Here is a 25524-nt window from a genome sequence, read left to right on the forward strand (position 1 = left end):
AAAACTCTAAATTGCCCCTAGGTGTGATTGTGAGAGCGACTGTTGTATGTTTCCATGTGCCTTGCGATTGGCTGGCAACCAGTTTAGGGGGTACCCTGCAGAATGCCTGTTGACAGCTGGGATAGTTCTCCAGCGCTCCTGTGACCCTTGTGAGGATAAGCGGATAAGAAAATGATTGGATGGATATATTGAAAAACTTCCAACAGCAACAACAAATACCCCATTATTAGTGATTAGTTACAAAGGCTGTTTTTTTGTTACCATTGGCTCACCTGTTGCCACGTTGTCATTTCTCAATTCGAACCATTGTATTTGTGTGCGAGATAGGACAAGGCTAAGGGGTAAAAATCTCTTCTATAATTCATCTTAGGCCACTGTCAATTATATATGGAGCTAAAGAAGGGCAAAATGGGATGAATTATGGATGCGTCTTCATGGCGCTGGCATTGTTAAAGTTTGGAATTGTGTTGTGTGGAGTCGTCGCGATAACGGTCGAGGATACGGTGAAACGTGATCACGAAATAAACAACAACAATCAAAAAAAAAAGGCAAATGTGGAAAAAAACAAACAATTCAAAACATAACACTGACTTGTGGGAATATTTTAAAATTCCACAAATGAAAAGAATATGTCAACTACATCATAAATCACCATTAAAAAAAAATGTTAAAACTTTCTCAAAAGGAATTGAAGAGAAGGCAGAAGAAAAATAATTGGTAAAAAAAACCTAATCCTCAAAGCACGTGGGTACCGTTAAGTTTTCTAATTGTACGTTTCTGTGTCAGTTCTATTTTATGAATGTTTTTTTTACAATTTTTTTTTTCAAATGGCAGTGCATGTGTTCCTCCTCACAACACTGCACATACTGCAATTTAGATACTATGGTTTACATATCCATTCGTCCATCCATCCATCCATCTACTTGAGTGCTTATCCTCAGGGTTGTGGAGAGTACTGGAGGTCGTTTGCGTACAAAATTAAAAATCTAAAGAGTGATGTGTAAAATGCACAACATACGCCGCAATCGAATCAAATAAATAGAACAGACACAACAGGTGGCACAACATACCTTTTGCTCATAACCGATCCACCATTCATCTTCACGCATGTGACTTTCCGAATTTGGATTCCCACAGCGCAGGTTGTGGCGCCGTTCCAGACGTCGGTTCGGTTGAGATCCAGAGTATCGTTTATGCAGGGCCCCCACGGTGAAGCCTCCCAATAGAATACCAGGCACGGATGGTCATTGCAAACTCTCCACTCCTCCAAAGCTGGCGCGGCTGGACACTCTTTACCTTCTAGGCCAGACACACAAAGGAAAAAAAAAGCGTTTTTAAAATTTTATTTGTTTTATTTAAATGCCGTTTTAAAACCATAATGATGTCAAATTTAAGACAGTCATACTAAAGGCTATGCTTATTAACAGAGCAAATGGTGACGGTCCTTCTTTTTATAATAGTGGAGACAAAAAAGGCATAATGGTAAAGCCACACAGTAAACAGCTCCATAAAAATCATACATTTTACATTTCAAACTCTTCACAAATCATCCCAACTACTCACTCAACCCATTCCACTCTTATTTTGATCCAATCATAATTAGGTGCAACAGTTCCAACATGTTTACATATTGAAAGATATCCATTTATATCTCGCAAATGATTTATTTTTCGGCCGGCTATTGCGTTAATGCAAAACGGCTGCCTCATCCTGGCACCTCGGCTCACAGATCCCTCTGGTGTACTGCGACAACATAACAAGGCTCTTTCCGGTGGCGTTAATGGTAAAGACGGGTTGAGTGACAAGAAAGACCAAAAAAAAAAAAAAAAAATCGACTCTGAAGATGCCAAGATGCATTTTTGTAAGTTTTAAAAAGATGTATTAAGAAATAAAAATGTCTACATATTGAAAACTGTAATTGGCATCTTCAGAAAAAAGTTTTTGCAATGTGATTCAATGAGTGATACATCCAATGGCACAATTCACATACGTACTGTAAAAAAATGAAAAGAAGAAGCCACTGGTTCCTTTTAGGCAGCACACGGAACTTTCTCTAACAACGACCACTGCTCCGCCACACTTTCTTTTTCCTAGTTTACCTTACACCCGCTCCCCCATCCATGCTCTTAAAGACGTACACTCATAATTACAAATGTTACAGTACTTACGCAGCCCACAAATGTGTTTTATAATGACAGCGTCCACTACCGCTGCTTTAGTTCACAACACACTCTGGGCAACGTAGAGCAAAGATGAGCTAGACATGCTGCTTATGTTTACTTTCGATATTAATGGACAAAGATAAAAAAGAAATGCTGTTGCTTTAAGACGCGAATGACTGTCGGAGTGCGTGAATAATCAAAGAAAAAGTGGTTAAACTGGACGAAATTTTCTCTTTTCCGAGTGGGAAAGGTCTGGTCTGAAGCCATAATAGAAAGTGCAGGAAGAGATGGTGTGTAATTTTAAAATTCCACCTTGGCACAGCCTGATCCAGGATGAAAGCACAGACAATATAGTGCACAAAAAGCTAATTCTGTATTTTGAATATACGTACATATTTATATGTAGTATAATGTATCACATAACATTGGGAGCATCATCACTTCCCTGTTCATCGGTAGCTCACGAGAGGCTGGCTGCTTGAAAAGTAGATCTTGGGGTAAAAAAAACTCTGGGCACCCCTGTTTTAGTTGTTGACTGGGATTATTGCATATTTATTATGGTATAACACATATACAGGTATATAGACATTTATAACAGACATTTTTTTGTAGCTGTTTTTTTTTTTTAAATCCAAACAAGCCTGTTTGATGCTGTCCATCCAATGCAGATTTGTTCAAATATCACGTCACATTTTAAAAAGACTTTTTTTGTGGTTGTTATGCCACTTTTGAAACAAGTTGATGTTCTTTCCCTCCTTTTAAAACATTCACTGCTTTCAGTCGCCGAAGCCTGAATTTGTTAGTTTCCCGCTCGTCTGTCTGTCCATCGATATTCCGGTACATTCCAAACTTCTTGCCTAGTTTGAGGGATCAATACGGAAGTACCGGCGGCAAATGTGCTTTTTTTTTTGTACCCTTGACACTTCACACATCGGGAACATGTTGCGAACTATTCGACCCCGGTAAAGGTACAAACAGTTACATTACAGTCCAGCAATTAATTAGCCTTACTGCAAGGAAAGAGGAGAATATCATATTATCACACCGAGAATCATATTTGTGGCAGAATGTCGGACAAATTTCTGGTGGGGTTTTCGGCTGCAGCAATCAACGTCACATTTAACATTTTCAACGGCATCTCAAGGTGTAGTTAGTGCTCACAGCTAAAGGTTCGGGGCGACAAAATGATCACCTCTCCGCTTGTTGCTGACAGATGGATATCATAAATGGAGATGGGCTGTAAATGTGCACGTGGAGGAAAAAAAAAAACAATAATTACGCTTAGGTAAACAGCATTACCTTTTCCCGGGAGTGCCAAAACAGTGCGAGTGCGACTTTGCCGGCCCTCCGCAGTTTTAGAGGCGCAGCTGTGCGAGCAGGGGGACCAGGAGGACCAGACGCTAACGACGCAGTCTGCGGGACAAGCCACCGCGCAGGGGGCCTGCGTCGGCGGGGGGGCGTCTGGGCAGTAAGTCGTGGGCACGTCCTCGCCTGGGCAAGGGACACAAAAAAAAAAAGGAGCAAAAGTATTGAAGAAAAATCAAATGGACTCCTCGAAACTACTGGAAACTTTCTTACAATACAACGTGAAAGCAAAAATATTATGGAACTCTCTCTAAACATCCAAAACACAATAAATAAAATATTTGTTATTCCAATCCAAAGGATAATGAGAGCGCTGATGGGTTGCGGATGCACATTATGTCCTTATTTCTTTATGTTGCTCTAACGACGGAATGTTTATAACTGCTCGCAGTAAAAAGTTGGTTGTGAAAAACGGATTTATTTTTCACAATGCAGCATTTTCTCATAAGTGGCCAAAATTTAAGGGCCACAAGACTCTCTGGGGTCACATCTACTGGATTTAAGAGGCGTGTCAACCTGATAATATGAGACATTATTGGATGTACTTTCACGCAGAGCAGCGTCATTATCTTGTTTGAACTTTTAAAAAATGGAAAAAACGCTTCTGCAATAACAACCCAAGGACAGATTTGACACCAATTTGTTGTTCTCTTTCCTCTCCAGGAGTCTCCGTACAAGAAAAAGAAGAAGTTTACAGAGCAAATGCGGGTATCACTTCATTACAAAGATATGGAAGACTCCTTTGGGGATTTTGGAAAGCTTTTGTCCATAAAGCGACACTGATCTCACTTCAGCCAGTAAAATAAGTGCAGTGTTTACAGTTGAGCCATTAATCTGCTGGTGGCATTGTTAAAAAGCCCACTGCTGACATCGGGGCAACGGATTATGACAATTACTGTATAGACTGAATAACAATTTCCAAACAGTTGAGAAATTATTTCATTTTGGCGAGTTTAGCTGGAAAAGCGTTGGTCTCACAGTTCTGAGGACTCGGGTTCGGGTCCGGCCCCATCTGTGTGGAGTTTGCATGTTCTCCCCGTGCCTGCGTGGGTTTTCTCCAGGCACTCCGGTTTCCTCCCCCATCCCAAAAACATGCAACATTAATTTGACACTCTAAATTGTCCATAGGTGTGATTGCGAGTGCAGGTGTTTATCTCTATGTGCCCTGCGATTGGCCAGCAACCAGTTCAGGGTGTACTCCGCCTCCTGTCTGTTGACAGCTGGGATAGGCTCTGGCATTCCTCGCCACCCTTGTGAGGATAAGCGGCTAAGAAAATGGAAGGATGGATGGATAGTTTTCACAAATAGCTCTTAGAAAACACTGTTCGAATCGCTTTAGGCTTATTATGGGACTTGGCATGTACCGGTATGTTATCCATCCATCCATTTTCTTCACCGCTTATCCTCACGAGGGTCGCGGGGAGTGCTGGAGCCGATCCCAGCTGTCAAGGGGCAGGAGGCGGGGTACACCCTGAAACGGTTGCCACCCAATCGCAGGGCACATAGACAAACAGCCGCACTCACAATCACACCTTGGGGCAATTTGGAGTGTCCAGTTAATGTTGCATGTTTTTGGAATGTGGGAGGAAACCGGAGTGCCCGGAGGAAACCCACGCAGGCACGGGGAGAACATGTAAACTCCACACAGGCGGAGCCGGGATTGAACCCAGGACCTCAGAACTGTGAGGCTAACGCTTTACCATCTGACCCACCGTGCCGCCCGGTATGTTAATAATATAGAATTTCCTATCCATTCAACAGCACTGGAGGGGGGACCCACTAATCAATATATGTGAAAATACAGGTTAAAAAAAAAAACACTGCTACAAACAATGGATGCATGAAAATATTAACATCTCGAGTCATAACTTTGTGTGTGCGTGTCTATAAAGAGAGACAACACGGGAGGGGAAACTGCAAATAGATGGCTGCCCCCGAGGTCCTTTTGCATTATTAATAGAGGGAACGGTAGTTGTGGCTTTATTCTCCGATAACACCGCCGCCGCTACCTGCGCGCCCATTCAAATCATTTTTGTTTCGCTCGCCCACTCACCAATGAATCTTTTAACCGAGGTAGTTATGGATAAAGCGCTTTACCTTTGCTCGACTGCTAATAATCGCATCATATCCCCTTCAGACGGCCTTTTTAGATAAAACTATGGAAAATAACAGAGCACTTTAAAAAGAAACTCCGGCAACTATCGAAAGGGGCCTCTTGAAAAGCTGTCAAGAATCACAATAGATTTAAGCGAGGCGTGCTTTATGCTCTTAATGGCACTGTTAAATGTGGGACAATTTTAACATGTTGCGTGATTGTTCCAGACTGACCAAAAAAAAAAAAAAAATGAATAGCCTTTGGGCTCAAATGGGACAATTTCAGATAAAATGGTCCAATTTGGATCAATCAAATCATAACGGCGTCGGAAGGGATTTTCATTTGACTTTCGAGGTTTCGCTTGAAACCAAATGAGCTGAAGTGCTAAAAGGACAGACTGCTAAATCCGAGCAACGCAATCACACCGGGCTTGTAAACCGCAGTCCTGATTAACAGTTTTGTGATAACAAAGATGCCGGTACTTCATTTGATGTGTAATCAGTAATAATTCCTACCAACAAAGCTTTGATGAAGATGTACCGATATCATACACGGCGGCTGCCGATCTGTGTTCGCCGAGCACGCAGTCTCATATGTTGAGTGAACTGATTGCACAAATGGCACAACCAAAAGAAAAGACAAAACATAATGTAATTAGGAGTATATTCTTTACATATTACGAGGCATTCGTCCCCTCATGTATTCTGGAATCGCCCTTGTCATGGCCGGTCCACAGAATCAATTTGAATTCTGGACTGTGATTAGCTGGATGCTACAATACAACTCGGATGAGTTGATAGAGGATACTGATGACTGAAGTCAGCCAAACAATTTGGATTAAAGACGCTGTAAAGCAGGTCGGTCCCAAACAGGCGGCCCGTGGGCCATTTGCGGCCCGCGAAGACAATATTTTGTGGCTCCCACCTTAATATGAAAGCGTAATGGCAGTGCATCCCTCGGGTTTTATGCGGATGGCACTTTTACGGTGTTGTGTGCGGAGCTGACGAGCCGACCAATCACGGTGGGGTAGATGGCTGGGGGGGGGGGGGGGCTTGACGCAAGCAGAGAAACAATTTTCAGTGAGAAAGTTACAGTAGTGTTGTCAAGGAGAGGTTTAGTTTTTTTTTAGAAGTTTTGCACACAAGTTGTAAAAGCCAGCGTCCTTCTTAAGCTTATCCATCCATCCATTATCTTTGCAGCTTATCCTCTCAAGGGTCGCGAGGAGTGCTGGAGCCTATCCCAGCTGTCAAGGGGCAGGAGGCAGGGTACAACCTGAACCGGTTGCCAGCCAATCACAGGGCACATAGAGACAAACGGCCGCACTCACGATCACACCTCCGGGCAATTTAGAGTGTCCAATTAATGTTGCATGTTTTTGGGATGTGGGAGGAAACCGGAGTGCCCGGAGAAAACCAACACAGGCACAGGGGAGAACATGCAAACTCCACACAGGCGGGTCCGGGATCGAACCTGGGTCCTCGGAACTGTGAGGCCAAAACTTTACCATCTGATCCCCCGTTCCATCTCTTCAGCTTATTTTGTGTTTTAAAAAAGATGTTTGAGAAAATAGGATTGTTTGATATTTTTAATTTCAATTCCAAATGCATCCGTCAGCGCGGAGGCGGAGGCCCAGCCTCACCCAGACTCCGCCTCCAGTGGCCCCAAGGTAAATTGAGTATATAGGTTGGAACGTAAAACGTGGGTATAAAACTTGCAGAAAGCTTGTGCTCAACGGTCTGAGGCGTGAGCTGAATAAGGTTGAAAATGATTTTATTATATATTTATCTGTTTATATATATATATATATATATATATATATATATTGATTATAATATTTTATTATTACAGTGTTTAATAAACAGTTACCATTCCCTAAAGTATCTCCATTGTGTGAACCTTCACACTGATGAAACAAAACAGAAGCAAAATGCTGATGTACTGGTTGCCGCCGCCGCTCGTACTTGTACATTTTTTTTCACTTCACAAAGACCAAGCAAAAACGGAGTGTTGGAAGCATCAAAGAGAAATTATATTCACTCCAGAAGTAGACTTATTGATTGATGCAGACAATTTTAGATTTTCCACCATAACACAACAAAGTGTGGTTTCCAAAAGTGATATTCGTGACTCTCTATGGTGTTTGTGCCATTACTCTTTTGTAACACTTCTATTCAATTGTAATAAGACGCTATAAGCAGCACGACGTTAATTTCATCACTTTTTTTAATGAGATCGCGTGTGCGACATCTGTGGTCCTCGGCCTTTGTATTTCACCCTTGTCCTTAAAATGTTACAATTTCATCAGTAAATACAGGTTTTATTGTGTGTATTGTGTTTTCCATCCATCCATCCATCCATCCAATTTCTTTGCCGCTTATCCTCACGAGGGTCCCGGGGAGTGCTGGAGCCTATCCCAGCTGTCAACGGGCAGCAGGCGGGGTACATGCTTAACCGGTTGCCAGCCAATCCCAGGGCACATAGAGACAAACAGCCGCACTCACAATCACACCGAGGGGCAATTTAGAGCACAGGTGTCAAACTCAAGGCCCGCGGGCCAGATCCGGCCAACCACGTGATTTTATGTGGCCCGGAGGAAATCCACGGAGGCACGGTGAGAACGTGCAAACTCCACACAGGCGCGAACCAGGGTCGTCAGAACTGTGAGGCTACCACTTTACCAGCTGCTCCACCGTTTTTATTCCCCCCCAGAAAAAATACGTTTACAAATATGAACATATTGGGAGCTTGACCAGCGTCCAATAATAGATTGCACTTGACCTTAGCAGTTTCTCAGTTAAAAAAAAAAAAAAAGGGGTAGTAATATATTCTCCAAGTTCCAAGGCGGGCACAAGAAGTTCCTCTTGGGTGAGATTGATATGGTGCCCCGACGAAGGGAAAGATGGAGGTGCCGGATGAGCTCTAGTTGTTGTAATGATGCTGCTGCAAAGGTCTGCGGTGGCGCCAAAGGAGATAATTCGACTCACACTCGCGGTCAAAAGGTTTGCAAAAAAAAAAAAATCGTGAATATCTTGGGTGAGGAAGTCGAGTCAAGTACGGGCTCTCTTCACGTGGGGGTGTCAGCTGAGGTGATTCAGCCAACTCATTAGAATGCTTGACTGCTCCTTTATCTTGTCGGGGGGGTTTTTTTGCCATTATTACACCGACTTGGCTCCGAGGTGGCCCCGACGTCCCCTTCCACTCGGAGGGTCTCAAAAGTCAATGAAAAGTGCACTAGCGATCAACACATGAACGTTCTTTAAGGAAGTATTCCAGCGGACCTAATTTCATTCTTTTTCCTCTGACTTTCTTTTTTTTTTGCCCTTTCATTAGAATCTCTGTGACTGATGTCGGACAATTGGTGAGTGGATGAGCAACTAATGAAGGAAAGGAGGAAAGGGGGAAGGAGTGAAGGATGGAGCAAAGGAAGCAAGGATATGGAGTTTCCTTTTAGTCTTTTCTGTGTCTATAAATGTAGTGATGCCCGCATAATAAGTAATATATGGGATGACATACATGTATCACAATGTTGCACACTATTCCTGAAACATTTAAAGGGGAATTCCGGTGGTTTGCATTAAAAAATGTATCCAATACGTCATGTGATATGTTCTCTACCTTGACAATGTTATGTTAAATCCTCTCTCATTTAATAGTGTTTTGAGAAGATTTTTATCGCCAATTACGAATTTTCAGGATTGCCGCCATTTTCGCGAGTAACATGACCTACGTGCGCGGATGTGACTTGTTACGTGCCATTCCAAACGCTCGATTGCATGGGAGGCCATTATGCTCAGACGGTGGAATACTTCCATACAGATTTGAACCTGTGGCTGTAAATAATGCCGCCGGGTGGTGGAGCAGTGAGCTCGCTCCCCTCCGAGCCCTGGAGCTCGCTCGTCAGACTCCGCGACATTCCGCCCGAAGGACCATCTGAATATTCAACATTATTTACAGCCAAGTTTTGCTCCCCGGCAAGCACCGGAGCTCGCCATCCACTTTATGTGTGCAAGCCCCGCCCAGCTCCAGGGCTCGGCGGCTGGGGAGCGAGCTCACGGCTCCGCCGCTCGGCGGCATTATTTATAGCCACAGGTTCAAATCTGCGTGGAAGTATTCCTCCGTCTTCCCGATCAACCGATACTGCCATTTCTTCATCAGATGAGGATAAATCCGAGAAATCAACGCTGAGCATAACGGCGTTCCATGTAATCGAGCATTTGGAACGGCACGTAACACGTCACATCCGCGCACGTAGGTCATGTGACTCGCGAAAATGGCAGCGCCCCTGAAAATTCGTAATTGTCGATAAAAATCTTCTCAAAACACTATTAAATGAGAGAGGATTTAACATCACATTGTCAAGATAAAGTACATATCACATAACCTATTTGATACATTGTTAATGCAAATCACCGGAATTCCCCTTCAATTAAACAGTATACATCTTTCTAACGGTAAATGCGATCAATAACCAATTCCAATTATAGTCTATGTACACATACAAATATACAATAACAGTTTGTGCTCATTTGACTTCCGAACATGTTGCGAAGAGTCTCCCGTGAGAAAGAGAACATGCACAACAATATATGGCACCCCCATTTATAAGTGATAATTATACCTTCAGCGCCGACACATTTGACACTTTGGGCCACAGTTCCGGGACCGCAGGTGCCATTGGCGGGCATACATTCGCCTCGCCGAAGCTGCCACAGGTAGCAGGCAGGGTCCTCGCAGGGGATGGACTCCACCAGGTGAGGGCAGCCGTCCAGCTGACTGCCGGACGCCCACAACACTTCCCTCCGTCTTTTTATGAAACCTGAGAGAGAAAACCAAGAAAGGTTTAAGAATAGAGGTTGTAATAAATTACCGAGCATTCCCTGACACTCATTTGGTACGGACACCACTTCTGACACTTTTAATTAGTTTGGATTTTCGCGTCTGGTTCTCAGCTCGGCTCTCCTTTGGTCCTGTGAGAGAAAGCCTGAACTCTTTGGAGTGAAGGCCAGGCGCCGCGTTTGAAGGAAACGCAGCCCTCCTCATCACATGGTCATTACCGTCCCTACAGTGAAGCGTGGCGCTTTCGGCAGTATGCGGTGGGCGTTTTTCATCTCCTGCTTTTCTCACTGGAAGACTAATCAGTATTGGGAGAAAGATGATTGCGGCAACGTGGAGACCGACATACTGGATAAAAACCTGCGCCAAAGCGCTCTTGATCTCAGACTGGGGCGAGGGAACCTCTTTAAGCAGGACAACAACCCGAGCCCACAGCCGAGATATCAAAGTAGCGGCTTCAGGACGAGTTTGTGAATGCCCCGGCACGGCCCAGCCAGAGCCCAGACTTGAATCCAAATGGAAAATCTCCGGAGAGATCTTAAAATGGCGGTGCATCGACCCGGCCCCAATCACCGTGACGGAGCTCGAGAGGTGTCGCAAAGAGGAATGAGCCGAACGAGCCGAAGGTGCGTCAACAAAGACCGTGAACGCTTATAGACATGGGTTTTTCTTGGGTTTTCACATTTTTCATACATTTGAAAAAAAAAAAAAAACCTTTTTTTTCCCTGTTCGGGGCTGCTGTGTGATTTTATTTTTTCATTTTTGGAATAACGCTCTAACATAAAATGTGGCGACAAAAGAAGGAGGAATACGTCACGTTTGCTAGATTTGAGTCTTGAGTTTTACTCGAGAGGAGACTGAGGGCGGATACTCCCGAGCACAATGCTGCAGTTATGTTTATTTTTAATGTAAACCCAATTCTTACAATGATGCAGCAGTGATGAATCTGCTTGCCAATATGCTCAATGAGCTGTCCTTTCCATATTGGCCTGGCACATTTTGAACCCTAGCCGACCAGCTACTCCAAAAAAATTACTCCGTTCGGTACCTGGTAGTTAAAATGCCACTGTCATGAAATGGATGATTTTTAGTATGTTATTAATGAAAAAACAGAAGCCAGTATGGACCCATTTGTTTTTCACCACAAAACATGATTTTGACCAATTAGCTTTTTGTAACTACCGCTATGAAAATCCTCTCGAGGGATTTGTTTTCAAGAAGCAGCAGGAAGTGACGTACATGGCAGGACTGCCCTCAAGTGGACTCGTTTGTTTCTATTAGTTTTACCTGTGGGAAGGTAGCTCGTTGTTCCTTCGTGTTAGTCAAAATGTCGAATTGTTGAAATGCTGGACATTGCTTAAACGCTCGGGAGGATGGATTTACCCTTCATAAATTTGCAAGAGACCCGGTTCATCGTGAAAAATGGATTGCACGGATTCAAAGGACAAGAGCTTTGTGGGTTCCAAATGATAGGTAGGTGTGTATACAGCTACTAAAAAAAAAAAAAAAAAAAAAAAACAATAGTTGGGGGGGGGCGTAATCCATAAATCAGGGGTGCTAAATATGTCGATGTGCGCGTCAGAAGGCTTCAGTGCAGCAGCCGCTGAAGGATGGCCTCTGCAAGCCTTGTGAATCCCCACTGGCCTTGTCGACAAGGCCGAGCTGGCCGCCGGCCTTGTCGGCTGGGGTGGCTCATCTTCACCGTGCAGAGGTGGATCGAGTGGGGAGGTGGTTTGGCCATGATCCGCATATCATCTATATATGGCTTAAAACAAAACGCTAATATTGCCCCAGAAACTTCACTCGGTTGTGAGATGTTCTCTTCTTCGAAAAGAGCTTCCGTGTCTAAAGGGGCGTGTCCCACGGTGGCGGCCACAGCGTGTTTTCAATGGCGAATGTCCGGGGTGACGTCACGGACAGGAGATGCAGCCAATATGGCGACCATTTGGACGTCGAATTACACTTCCGCAACTTTGCGCAAGGATGATGCGCTCTCCGCTCATATTTATTTTTTCGTGTAGGCATTGAAGTGAATAATGTTACTGGATATGTATTTTTCATTACAATATCTATTTTAGAATGTTTATAGGGATGACAGTAGATCTTTAAGCACTACAAGGTCCTTGAACGCATCGAGATTATTGCTTGGCATTATTAGCAAACAGCCACAGGTCACAAGAGTCTATTTTTCTCTTTCAGCTTTGAGAAACAACATAAAAAGAAGCATACGTAACCATTCAAACATAGTGTTCAAAGTTGTCTTTCGCAGACATGACAGAAGTGTTGCCGCTTTTGGGAACGGGAAAATGTCAATGATTGGGGTCACGTCACACTATTTGTAATGACACACATTACTGGTGTCGTTGCGTCTCACCGAGATGGAGCGGCGTTTAATAGTTTTTAAATGAATTTGCTTGCTGAGGTACACTGGCTCTCCATAACTCTTGGACAAATAATGCGGGCACAGCAGGTGGGCAACTAGAAACTGATGTATTGGGAACATTTACATCCTTGTAGCTTCAGGGGTTCAGCACCACTGAATATTGTATTGCATTTCTAAAGAAAGTCGCTATTATGGATAGTTAATTTGTAATAAATACCTGCGGTGGGTTATTTTGATCACTTTACACATAAAGTGGATATAAACCGTTGCACATCCCTGGTAAAAATTCAGCCGTTTTGATGTAAAAAAATAAAATGACCAAGATCTCAACAAATTTTCCAGATAACGTGATTGCACAAGTGTGCACACCCGTGGATCGACTAATCACATTCAAAGTCTTTTAAACGGCACAGACTTTCCACCGTTTAAATCGGATTAATGCTAAATTAAGATCAGTCATTCCAGAAAGCTTTTCCTGATTTTTTAATTTTTATTTTATTTTGCTTTCTTACAGATGCCTTCTTATTCCCTTGTTTTACTAGAAATATGGTGTTCTTTAGTGATAAGCAGTATTTTGTTTGTGTTTTACAGTATACCCAAAACGTTTAACCTTCGTTTCACCAGACCATAACAATCTCTTTAATTTGAAGGGAAAACAACGGTAGTCACTGTCATACTTTTATTACAGTATGTATAGTACGCATGGAGATATATCATATATTTTTGTGAATACCAATAAATAGACAATAAACAATATAGTGCAAAACCGGCAGGGTAAGGATTTTCTGTAAAAATATATATATATAAAAATAAATAAGTCTTGATACGATCTATCTCTTCAAAGACGGTGCAATTTTGACAAATTACCTCCATCATCTGACATGAAATCCCATCTTCTATATTTCCTCATTCTGCTTTGATTTAAATTTGCGGCCGCAGTGATTCACATACAGTGCAACGTTATAATCTATTCAACTATTGAAAAATGTCACATTGATATGAGTCAATATCTTCCGACGAGACAAGTTCCAAATTTTGTAATAACAATACAACATTTTGCTGCGCTATAATCAAGACTCTCCATCATCTCGTTTTAGCACCATAACAGCATGAAATTGCCTCAAAGCTAGATTTGCAATTAAAGTTGTTTCTTTTTAAAACAGACTTGGCTGATTGGACATGACTGAATGGTTGACTCGGAGAAATTAACTTTTGCAAATAACTGTTGAGACTTTCCAATTTCTTGATAACAAAGAGGAATGTTGGAGATTCAATAATTATAAACTTGGCACTGACCAGCTCCCCCGGGGGTATTTCCACTACCCTGGAAAAGCAGCCACATTCATCTTCAGCGATCCTCATTTTAACAAAGCCCTGACATTTGCCACAAAGGTCCTACATTATTTCCTTCCACAGGTGGAACATCTAATCTCCAAGAGGGTCGGATTTTTACACAATACATCCGCCAACAATCCTGACCTGCACCGTCCACGGGGTTGGTTGGAGAGCAGAGACGGCGTAGATCGATTGCGGCAAACGGCCGCTGCACTTACTCCTGCTGAAATCCACACCGCCAAAAAAAAAAAAAAAAACTATTTCGCCACGAGTGTAATCGAAGAGATTTTAATAATTGATATGCCTCTCGGTCAAGCTGGTTATTTCAGGTAGGCGAGCTACAGCACTGCGTGAAGACACAGCACTCCTGTCAGACCTGTGACCTCAAGTAAAATAATTACAAAAGCTCTATTAAATAACCCCCATAGTTAAATCCATTTACATCACATCAGAGTCAAGTCTGATAAGTGGTGAGCGTCGGGTAAAACATGAAAAGCGTGTACTGCAGGGCAAATTTCAATTATTAAAAAAAAAAAAAAAAAAAAGTATGCAGCTGACAAAGCATTGATGTCTTTAGTTTCTTGTGGTCTACTGAAAATGAAAAACACCCCTTTAAAGACCAAGAGCGCTATTTTCATGAACGATATAAATTCGGTACAGCGGGCGGCACAATTGTGCATCAGTGGCAGGTTGGACCGGTGTTGGTCATTTTGTAGACCAGCAGCACACCAGTACACATGAAAATTGATTTGGCTACACTTATGAGATAGATAATTGCTGGTGACTGCAATTTTATATATTAACAGCTAATAACAAACATATGTTCCAGACGACTTCAAATACTTGGGGTCAACAATCCAGAGCAGTGATGAGTGTGGTAAGGAAGAGGAGAAACAGGTCCAAGCTGGGTGGAAAAGTTGGCGGAAGGTGTCTGGTGTTCTATGTGACGGAAGAGTCTCCGGTAGAATGAGGGGCAAAGTTTAGAAACAATATACTAATAGCGTTGGAGCACTAAAGATAGACATCTTTAGCAAATAGTGATGATGATTGTTGATAATTTAAGGTGGGAGTTGGGACTGCATCAGGGATCCGCGCTGAGCCCCTTCCTGTTTGCAGCAGTAATGGATAGGCTGATAGATGAGGTTATACTGGAATCCCCTTGGATTATTATGTTCGCAGATGATATTGTGCTCTGTAGTGAAAGCAGGGAGTAGGCGGAGGAACAATTAGAAAGATGGAGGCACGCACCGGAAAGGAGAGGAATGAAGATTAGCCACAGTAAAACTGAATATATGTGCATGAATGAGAGGGGCGGAGGAGGTAGAGTGAAGCCCCAGGGAGAAGAGATAGCGAGGGTGGACGACTTCAAATACTTGGGGTCAACAATCCAGATCAATGGAGAGTATGGTAACGAAGTGAAGAAACTGGTCCAAGCGGGGTGGAACGGTTGACGGAAGGTGTCTGGTGTCCTATGTGACGGAACAGTCTCCGCTTAGTCTGAGGAGGTATAAATTTAGATTGGTTGTGTCTTCTATGCAAATATAGCCCAAAATAGTCACACAAAATGGCATCTCAAGAACCTCAAGAACATAAATCTTGGATCAAATTTCTGCCAAGGCTCGCGGCTATGATATTATCTTGGTTTCCTTTATGTGATATGGGTCTACGAAAGCCAAAACACCGTGCATCACAAGAGAAGGATGTGAAAAACAGCAGATGTTACGTCTTCTAGCGCTTGAGACATATTAATGAAACTGTCTGGGAGACGAGCTGCCGCGGTCCCACGGAGACCAGAGCGGTCACTGACCTGAACAATCCACACTTCAGTCCTTCCCTGGGGGGCTTTCATGCACATTTACGCACGACAGCGATGAGGTCGCGCTGCCCTTTTAGCAGAGCGCTTACACGCCAGCAGCTTTGGCATACTAACACATACATGAGGTGTGTAACTCACACTGAATGCCAAGCTTGTCTGAAGGCTGTCACACAACTGTTCACCTGCTCTAAAATGCGGCGAGACAGCAGAAGGCTGAAGGCTTGCAGACGCCGGCGAATTGCACACCTACACGCACAAACTCAGAAAGCATCTTGTCCATCTCTCTTCGACCTCCTGGGGACGAAGAGCAAAGCCACAGGCGCCGCGTTCTCGTTCTGGTTTTCATCAGTCATGGCTTGTTCGTGTGCTGCTTTTTTTTTTTTTTTTTTTTTCCCCCCCCAGAGCAAACTTCCTCCCAGCCACTCACTTTTAGACCACAAAAAAAAAGGTTGATTCGTACAGACATTACTTCGCTTCGTCTCCTAATCCGACATTCTACACCGTTGGCCGGATTACCTCTTTTATAGCTATTGATTAAACACACAAGACATCGAACGCATCTCCTCTCAAATGAAATCATTTGTGTGCAAAACAGCTTTCAGTTTTGTTTAAATCTTGTTGACTACACTGAATGCACTCGGCTCAATTTCCATGAGCAGTTGGATGTAAATATATATAACATGGGAATCTGTCGGCGGTAAATAGATGTTTTTGTACGGCGTGGTAATTTCCACATCTTGGCCACCTGTCCAATTATCTTTATCGATTTCAACTCATATGAGCTACTTATTAGGCAATTTTTTTTTAAATTTTTTTTTTTTTAATCAGGCGGTTTGCTCCCCGCAGCGCTCGTGTCACCCGACATAAGATAATACATTTTGCTGCTAATGTAACTTCAATTAACTTGTGAGAATGCGACACATTATTTCATGGTCAAGTAAAGAAAACAATTTTTACATTGTTGAGAAAGCAAGATTATGTATTTCTTGTTAATTGAAGTAACATTCCTTCACGTTAAATTCTTCATTTGCCTAAATGGAGAGAGTTGTTCCAAAATAATACTGAGGGAATGTAAAATAAATACCAGAATAAAAAATAATGTTGGTAAAAAATTATTTTACAAACACTGGATTGTTCAAAACACTGCATAACACATTCATGAACAGTATAAAAAGGGTATAAATAAAGAAAACAAACATTGGTCCAGGCCATTTAATACTGAGCTGCAGAGAAACTAAAAAATAGACATATTTTATTGGTCAATGTCTGAAATAAAGTTTCATTTAAAAAAAAAAAAAATCAAGCACATCTACTGTTGCCCCCATCGAAAAAGTGCACAAGCTAGCAAAAATGAGTCTTTCTTTTCCATTCGGTTTGTCCCGTTAGGGCTCGCCACAGCGTGTCATCTTTTTCCATCGAAGCCTATCTCCTGCATATTCCTCTCATACACCCACTGCCCTCATGTCTTCCCTCAGAACATGCATCAACCTTTTCTTTGGTCTTCCTATTGCTTCTTCTTCTTTTCCTTTCGGCTTGTCCCTTTAGGGGTCGCCACAGCGTGTCATCTTTTTCCATCTTAGCCTATCTCGTGCGTCTTCCTCTCTAACCCCAACTACCCTCATGTCTTCCCTCACCACATCCATAAACATGGTCTTCCTATTGCTAAATTGCATAATTGCTAAAGCTTGCAAAAAATCATTTAAGAATAAAAACAACAAACGTGATCAGAGAACTTTTTGGAAAAGGGGAACAAGTGAAATGGCATAAGAGCATAATGGCAGCCCTACTTATGATGCGGGTTTATTGCTAGCTGACTTGCACGCATCAAAACCATCTCCGGGTAACATATCACAGCAGGCTCGCAAGTTAGGCAAGTCACAAAACTACATTGGCGCGTGGTGCCAAAGCAAGAGAGAGACGCCTTTGCAAGAAAACGTGATTAACCCATGATGGGACCGGTGTGACAGTCTGAGCGCTCCCATGTGCTGAAAAGTCTCCTTGTGATTAATGCGCATGTGTTACTAACAGGGGAACTTTGGGTACATAGCAGATGCTTACTGGGAACTCTCCCGGTCTCATAGTTCCCCTTCTTCTACATAGAGGGAGCCTAACCTAACCTTAAAACAAAAGTTGATCAACAAAGATATACACATATACTGTATGTACGTTCGCTGTGTTCGTCTTTCTGAGATGTCCTCAGCGAACATGAACACTCGCCGACAAGTTGTCGAATGGCACATGTTGAAGCATGGATGGGGATGTTTCAGAACGGCCGGAAGTTTACAAAACATACACACGTGCGCATTAATATACACACATGCGCATTACTCACAAAGAGACTTTGCAGCACCGGGAGCGCTCAGACCATCACACCGGTTCTTGACAGAGAAAAGTGCAGGGCTTACACAACTACATTCAGCGTAACGTGACGTTTTATGTTTAATGTGGTGTCTAAGTTTTTTGTTGTATGTACAGTACGTCCAAATATAGTCACATCAAACCAGTCTTTGGCTCCAAAAAGGTTGGAGACTGATTTGGCACTATTGTACATACCTCAGCATTAAATTAATTGTGGCTCACAAAGCTTTTCACTCTGCTCTGCATGGAACTGTTTGCACTGCGTGAAGAGCTGCAGTTGTGCTTCATTGCTATAATACACACTGAAAACAAAACACCTAGAAACAAATATACATAGAATGAAACCCGACTCTGACAATATAACTTGTTACTACTTGTTTGTTTCGCTAAATTTTGCACACATGGTAAACTAGAAGATATTTTTATCAGCACTTACTTTTCAGTTATTTTATGTGGAATATTTGCCCACCTTAGACATTTCTACTTTTTTTTTTCAATTATTTTTTCGTAACTCAATACCTTTCTTCCCCTGTGGATCTTTGCAGCTATCATGTAGGCAGGCACCCCAGGGTGACCAATGCGAGAGCAGGCAGCGGTGCTGGCAGGGAATGGAGCAGTTCTTGACGGCCGATGGCGCTTCTTGACCCGCACACAGCCTGGCGGTCACTGGCCTGGCCACTGTGCAAAGCACAAGAGATGGAGCAGGTTTCAGCAAAGCTACAGTCCACACGGGAACCAGTGGAGCCTGACAGAGTTTTTACTACATCACTTGTGAGGATATAAATCTGTTTCTGTTGTTGTGTGCCCGCCTGGAAAAGGTTAAAACAGAATTAATGTGATTTTGTTTTAATTACAAATAGCTGCAAATTAATGAATGGTACTGAAAAACCAAATCAAAATTCAGATCATATCGCAGCATTTCTTTCAAGTGGATATTTGTGCAGCATGAGTTGAGCGACTAGATTCCTCTTTTCTCCAGATATGTCCTCCCTTGGCCTCTCACAAAATATCTGGATGGGATTTTATTACCTCAGCTGGTATGAATTCTCACGCTCGGCTGTGTTTTCATGCCGTCTTCTTGTAACAGCACATACAGTATTTCATATGAAACATCTCGCGCTCTATTTGCGCGGGCTGAACATCTGCGGCAGAGCGCAAAAGTGCCGCATCTTGAGTTTCATGTGTGCACACGGCTCGCCGCGCATTTGCCAATTTGGCAGACTGGTGTACGCTAAGATTGGACGGTCGCATTGACAGTTTGGTCACCAAACTGTGAGGCTAACAGGATTTTGGTGAATTTGATTGGGGGACAGGAAGAGAGATACACAACCTCCATGGACATGTGTGCTGGATGAGACACATATATTTCATTCCAAAATATGAGAACAGTTGGCATCGAACACTTTCGATCTAGAAATCAATTCATTAAATGCATTATCATGGTTACCATCGTTATAGTTTTGAAATCATTCCACTACCTGAGAGCGCCATTATTTTTTATTAAATACGCCGGATGCGCACATCAGCCAAATTATAAAAACCTCGGTCTCACCCACCTCCATGAAATTATGCCGCACACCACACCTGATTTAAGATTGTCCCCAAAATAGAGCCCATAAAGTCAACGACCAGCTTTTGACTCAACCTTCTATATGTTCACGACAATTAGAACGATTTCTCGAATTATTAATTTATGATAATATTAGTAAAGTACGGAACTGTACTGCTGCCACATCAAAAAAAAGTCACGTTTCGCATAATAATGTGAAACGATTCACATTATGTTGTTAATTACACGTTATAATATGAATCATTTTCACATTATAATGTGAATCGTTTCACATTATAATGTGAATCGTTTCACATTATAATGTAGAAAATAATAAATAAATTTCACCCCTCTTCAACCTCCCCCCCACCCAGAAAAGGCAATTACTACCGGTTCGGGTGGCAGGTAGCAATACGCTTCCGTAAGACATTATTTAGTCATTTTACCCGAACCGGAAGTAATTGTCCTTTGGAGGTGGGTTAAAGAGGGGTGAAATTTATTTATTTATTATTTTCTACGTTATTATGTGAAACAAATCTACGTTATAATGTGAAACAAATCACATAACATGAAACGAATCACATTACAATGTGAAACGATCCACATTATAATATGAAACGATTCACATTATAATATGAAACGATTCACATCATAATGTGGTTAATTACACGTTATAATGTGAATCGTTTTTACATTATAATGTGGATCGTTTCAGATTACAATGTAGATTCGTTTCACATTATAACGTGGATTCGTTTCACTTTATAACGTAGAAAATAATAAATGAATTTCACCCGTCTTCATCCCTCCCCCCACCTCCCAAAAAAGGCAATTACTTCCGGTTCGGGTGGGCGGTAGCAATACGCTTTCGTAAGACATCATTTAGTCATTTCACCCGAACCGGAAGTAATTGTCATTGGGGGGCGGGATAAAGGGTGGTGAGATTTATTCATTTATTATTTTCTACGTTATGTGAAACAAATCTATGTTATAACGTGAAACGAATCACATTATAACGTGTAATTAACCACATTATGATGTGAAAATGATTCACATGACAACACGAAACGATTCACATTATAATGTGAAAACGATTCACAATATAATGTGAAACGATTCACATTATAATGTGAAACGGAACTTTCTTGGTGTGGCAGCATTACGCTTCCGTAGTAAAGCACAAAAATACAATGGAAGACAAATCTTTTGGCACAGTTATGAACATATTACATAGAGCCTCAAATGGGTTTTTGTCAATTACACCAATTATACAAGAGCACACAAGACTCAACCCTAAATTCCCAGTAAAACCAAGACATGATGGACCTGTTTCACTCCAAAGTAATGCTGGTGTTATCTGTAGATTGAAGAAAACCAAAAAACATCAATTGCAGGGGGTAGAATAATTCTCAACAACAAAGTGACAATATTTTCTCCCTGCCCACAACACCGGAGTTTTTATTTAATCTAATATTACAGTTTGATGCACTTCCACACATCAATGAATATCACATTTCCATTTAAATGAGAGCCCAAAGAGAGATTCAGCAAATGTCCTTCCTGCATAATGTCTTCTTGCCCTGAGTCATTTTACATGGTGTTTGATCTTCTGTGTGGAAATAACATGCATGCTTAAACACATGGATAAAGTGTATATTACACATTTGTCGGCTTTGTTCCTTAAACTGCGGGTGACAATTACGGCGCTGTAGACATCCAACAGCAGCAAATTGTTTTCCCGAATAAGTTGAGCAATAGCAGCGGCCCCCACTGAAGGCAGAAGCCACGTCGGTTTACATCACCTGAAGCTGTGTCAGGGTTGTAAACACAGCAGTTTACGTATTGATCTTTGTCCCACAGCGCAGACCACAGTTGAGCTTCATTGATATACTTACACAATGAAAACAAACACCTCTGACCTCTTCGCACTTCCGTTATGATATAGAACAGGCCTGCTGGAATGTATCTTTATTTTCCAGTTGGACGTGTTTACTTGCCAAGTAGCGAGTGGAAAACAGAGGACAACTTTCTCAAATTTGACATCGTCTAAATCAGGGGTGCCCAGACTTTTTTTTTTTTTTTTTTCACCCCAAGATTTACTTTTCAAGCAGCCAGCCTCTTGCGACCTACTGACAACGGGAGGCGGGGAGTGGGGGATGATGATGATGATGCTCCCAAACCGTTTTAAGGTTAATGTTATGTTGCCTCCTACATTTGAAATACAGAATTAGCTTTTTGTGCACTTTATTGTCTGTGCTTTCATCCTGCATCAGGCTGTGCCAAGGCAGAATTTTAAAATTAACACACTATCTCATCCTGCACTTTCTACTTTGCCTTGAGACCAGACCTTTCCCACTGGGAAAAGAGAAAATCTCGTCCACGTCGTTCGTTTATTCATATACTCCGCAGTCATTGCATCTTAAAACAACAGCATTTCTTTTTTAACTTTCTCCATTAATATTGAAACTAAACATATGCAGCATGTCTAGCTCCTCTTTGCTCTACGTTGCCCAGACTGTGGACGCTGTCATTATAAAACACATTGATGGGCTGCGTAAGTACTGTAACATTTGTAGTTATGAGGGTACATATTTAAGAGCGGGGCTGGGGGGTAAGGGAAAACTAAGAAAAAGAGAGTGTGGCTGCGCAGCGATCGTTGTTAGAGAAAGTTCCATGTGCAGCCTAAAAGAAACCAGTGGCTTCTTCTTTTCATTTATTACAGTACTTATGTGAATTGTGCCAATGGCTGTAACAACCAGTCATCCCTCACTCATTGAATCACATTCCAAAATGCCACAAACTGAATAGCTGTATGTTATACTTTCAATTTGTATTGGATTAGTATTTTTTTTTTTACGCACGCAACGCAGAATATCTGTGAAGAGACTGCGTCAGCGGTGCACAATTGCGCACGCACGCAGTTTAGAGGGAACATTGGCTGCTGTTATTTATTTTTTTTTTTTTTGGCACGACGTCCCGACCAAGGGTTAGGGTTACACCAAGACTGCCTCGCGATCGACCCGATCCCAATCGACGCATTGAGCACCCCTGGTCTAAATGTATCGGGCAATGAAAACAACCTGATAAATACATTGGAACCTCATATTTCAAACACAATATGCTCTGGTATGATAGCTGACCTCCTGGTATTTACAATTTTTGTTTTCTCCCCTAGAGAGTATAACGGAAACAAAAATAGCATTATTTGCTTGTATCTCAAGACAAAAGAAAAAAAAGAGAGAACGACGGCTCATAACTCTAGAAACTCTTAAGTCAAACCACTCATATTTTTAGCTAGTGATAGGTAGATAGTGTAATGACTACAGGGATCTCCTGACATGAACAAAATAATGCATTCTGTGGTTTGGGCAGAATGGCTTGCCAGAAGGAATTTGTTGAGATGTTAAACTCTACAAATGTTTTCGGGTTCCGTTCCTCGTTAAACTCAACCCACAAACGCTTCGGCTTTCCCTTCAAACATGCATCATCACTTTTACTGATGTGAATAATTGTTTCAGTGTCTCGCCTAATTGTTTTTCGAGCTTTATTGGACCAGTCGCTTGGCCTCAGATGTTCTATTGTGCTCACAAACATCCTCCCTTAGGACTTTTGTTTTTACAACAGCTTATCCGGTGAGTACAGAGTTGACACTTTAAACTGCCGTGGAAGCACCGTTTGTACAAGATTTGTCTGGCTTTCTTCATCCACTACACGAACAACTGACATTATGATGCCATAAAACACTTCAATTGATGACAGCCACTTAATGTTGTGGTTTTAAATGCTTACCGTGTCAGCTCTGTGCATTTGCTGTACGGCGTCAACAACTATACGAACATTTCCCAACCATTTATCTAGTTTCGTGCCACACTGGGGTTTGCTGTCTCTCAATGCGGATTAGGTTTTAAATGAAACTGCTTCGCCAATGAGTAAGTACTTCCCAGGAGAGTCTACTGTAGCTGAAGATAAGCTTTGATATACTTTGAACATGCTTAAGCTACACCATCACTGCTTGCTCTTTATTCTCCATGCCTGCACGGCCACGGCGTCTTTGTACGTCTCGGAGCGGAGCTCGGCTGTGATGACGGCGGTTTTGTCTTACCCTCCTTCCTGTGATGTGGAGTCAAGTCATCGAAAACTTGAACGCAGTAGGTCTTTCTGGTCTGCACACCCCCTCCGCAAAGACTAGCGACGTTAGCCAGACGCCTGTCAAGCTTGCTCAGTAAAGGGGAAACCAGACAATCGTCCCAATCAGTCGTCCGCCACTCGTACCTGAAAGGGGCCGGAATACCAAAATGTTTGCACCACCACCGATTTCCTTTACGATCCTGTAGTACTATGTAAAATTTCTGCTGGTGTCGGTGATACTGCTCTGATACTAAAACTTGGCAGTAAATCTTTAGATAAGTAAGTGAACTTCACACTACTGGTACGAGTTTGTTGATACACTTGTGATTCTGGTGAGGATAAACAAGTGTAAGCATGAATAAAGAAATAAATTCATGAGAACTGTTTCTTTATATATATATATATATATATATATATATATATATATTTCCTAAGAGATGTTTTTCCAAGTTCACCAAAGCTGATTTACCGCATTGCACTGTATAATTTATTTTCTAGTCAACGGAGTCCATTTTAAACAATCAATCAAAGCACATATTTATTTGGCTTCTAATTTCATGACCGTGTTTATTCGTCTGAACAATTTAGACAGCAACAGCAGTGCTTAAGCTTGAAAACCACATTTTCTCCCTGCTTACCTGGATTGTGTATGTTTTTATCTGGGCTGAGCAGCGGCACGTGACGCTACTCTCATTGCTCCGTTTTATGGCGCGGGACAGCATTCAGCGTGTATTTGCTGTCGACATCGGCAGCGACCCAGAACTTTACTCCAAATGTATCCGATTTACTAGCTTTGTACTGGATGCGGTTGCTTGTTGCTTTTGTTGGGAACAGCTGCTCACCGACAGTTCTATCAACACCTGGTTTGTAGCAAGCGCTGCAGTTCTGAGTCACTCTCCGAGCTAGTTGACGCTTCTTTTGACAACTAAGACATGACTCACTGAACCTGCTCGTCCATCAGATTCTTCCTCATCAAGTCTATGAAGTAAGGCTAAAGCCTCCAGAATGGTCCTTTTTCTTTCATTTGCCATTTTTGTTTCTCTCTAGCTAGCTAGCCGAAGCTACTCTTTTAGGTAGCTTTTCAGCAGAGAGTTGAAAAATGTAACAAGTGAAATATTTCAGTCTTTTCCGCAGATTACTCTCGTTTACTGTCATCCAGGGGGTACAAATTGTCAGCCCCAAATCTGACAATTTAAAAGCCAAACGGGCATGACTGATTTTTGCCAATGTTCAATTGCTCTTGTTTGATCATTATTAACTCCTCCCAGCAAGAGCCTGCTAAAATGTGTGATGTGAAAGCAGTCTGACAGAACTCGAGCAATTATATGTTGATAATGCTGTGACTCCAAGATAAATTTCCTGCTCTAATTTTAATTCTCTTATGAAGTTGCAAAATGAATCACAAGGAATTTGTGTGGTCCATGACAAAGAAATATTGAAATTTTAATCAGATAAAAAGAGAGAGCTCTTGAAACCTAATTAAGTTGTTGATGGCCGGTC

At 42.1% G+C, this 25524-nt stretch overlaps 1 protein-coding gene across 18 annotated transcripts in view; it reads right to left on the reverse strand.

The window, feature by feature from the left end:
• thsd7ba (thrombospondin, type I, domain containing 7Ba) overlaps positions 1-25524 on the reverse strand; it is a 239415-nt gene that overhangs the window by 70339 nt on the left and 143552 nt on the right. For all 18 annotated transcript variants that reach the window (XM_061842249.1, XM_061842248.1, XM_061842241.1 and 15 more), the window contains 5 exons: positions 23999-24168; positions 18867-19025; positions 10241-10438; positions 3462-3653; positions 1071-1299 (listed from right to left, as the gene is read on the reverse strand). In XM_061842249.1, the coding sequence (XP_061698233.1) occupies positions 1071-1299; positions 3462-3653; positions 10241-10438; positions 18867-19025; positions 23999-24168 (948 nt within the window). The remainder of the gene's footprint in view (positions 1-1070; positions 1300-3461; positions 3654-10240; positions 10439-18866; positions 19026-23998; positions 24169-25524) is intronic.

The sequence above is a fragment of the Syngnathoides biaculeatus genome, chromosome 14, assembly GCF_019802595.1.
Source record: "Syngnathoides biaculeatus isolate LvHL_M chromosome 14, ASM1980259v1, whole genome shotgun sequence".
Lineage (NCBI taxonomy): Eukaryota > Metazoa > Chordata > Actinopteri > Syngnathiformes > Syngnathidae > Syngnathoides > Syngnathoides biaculeatus.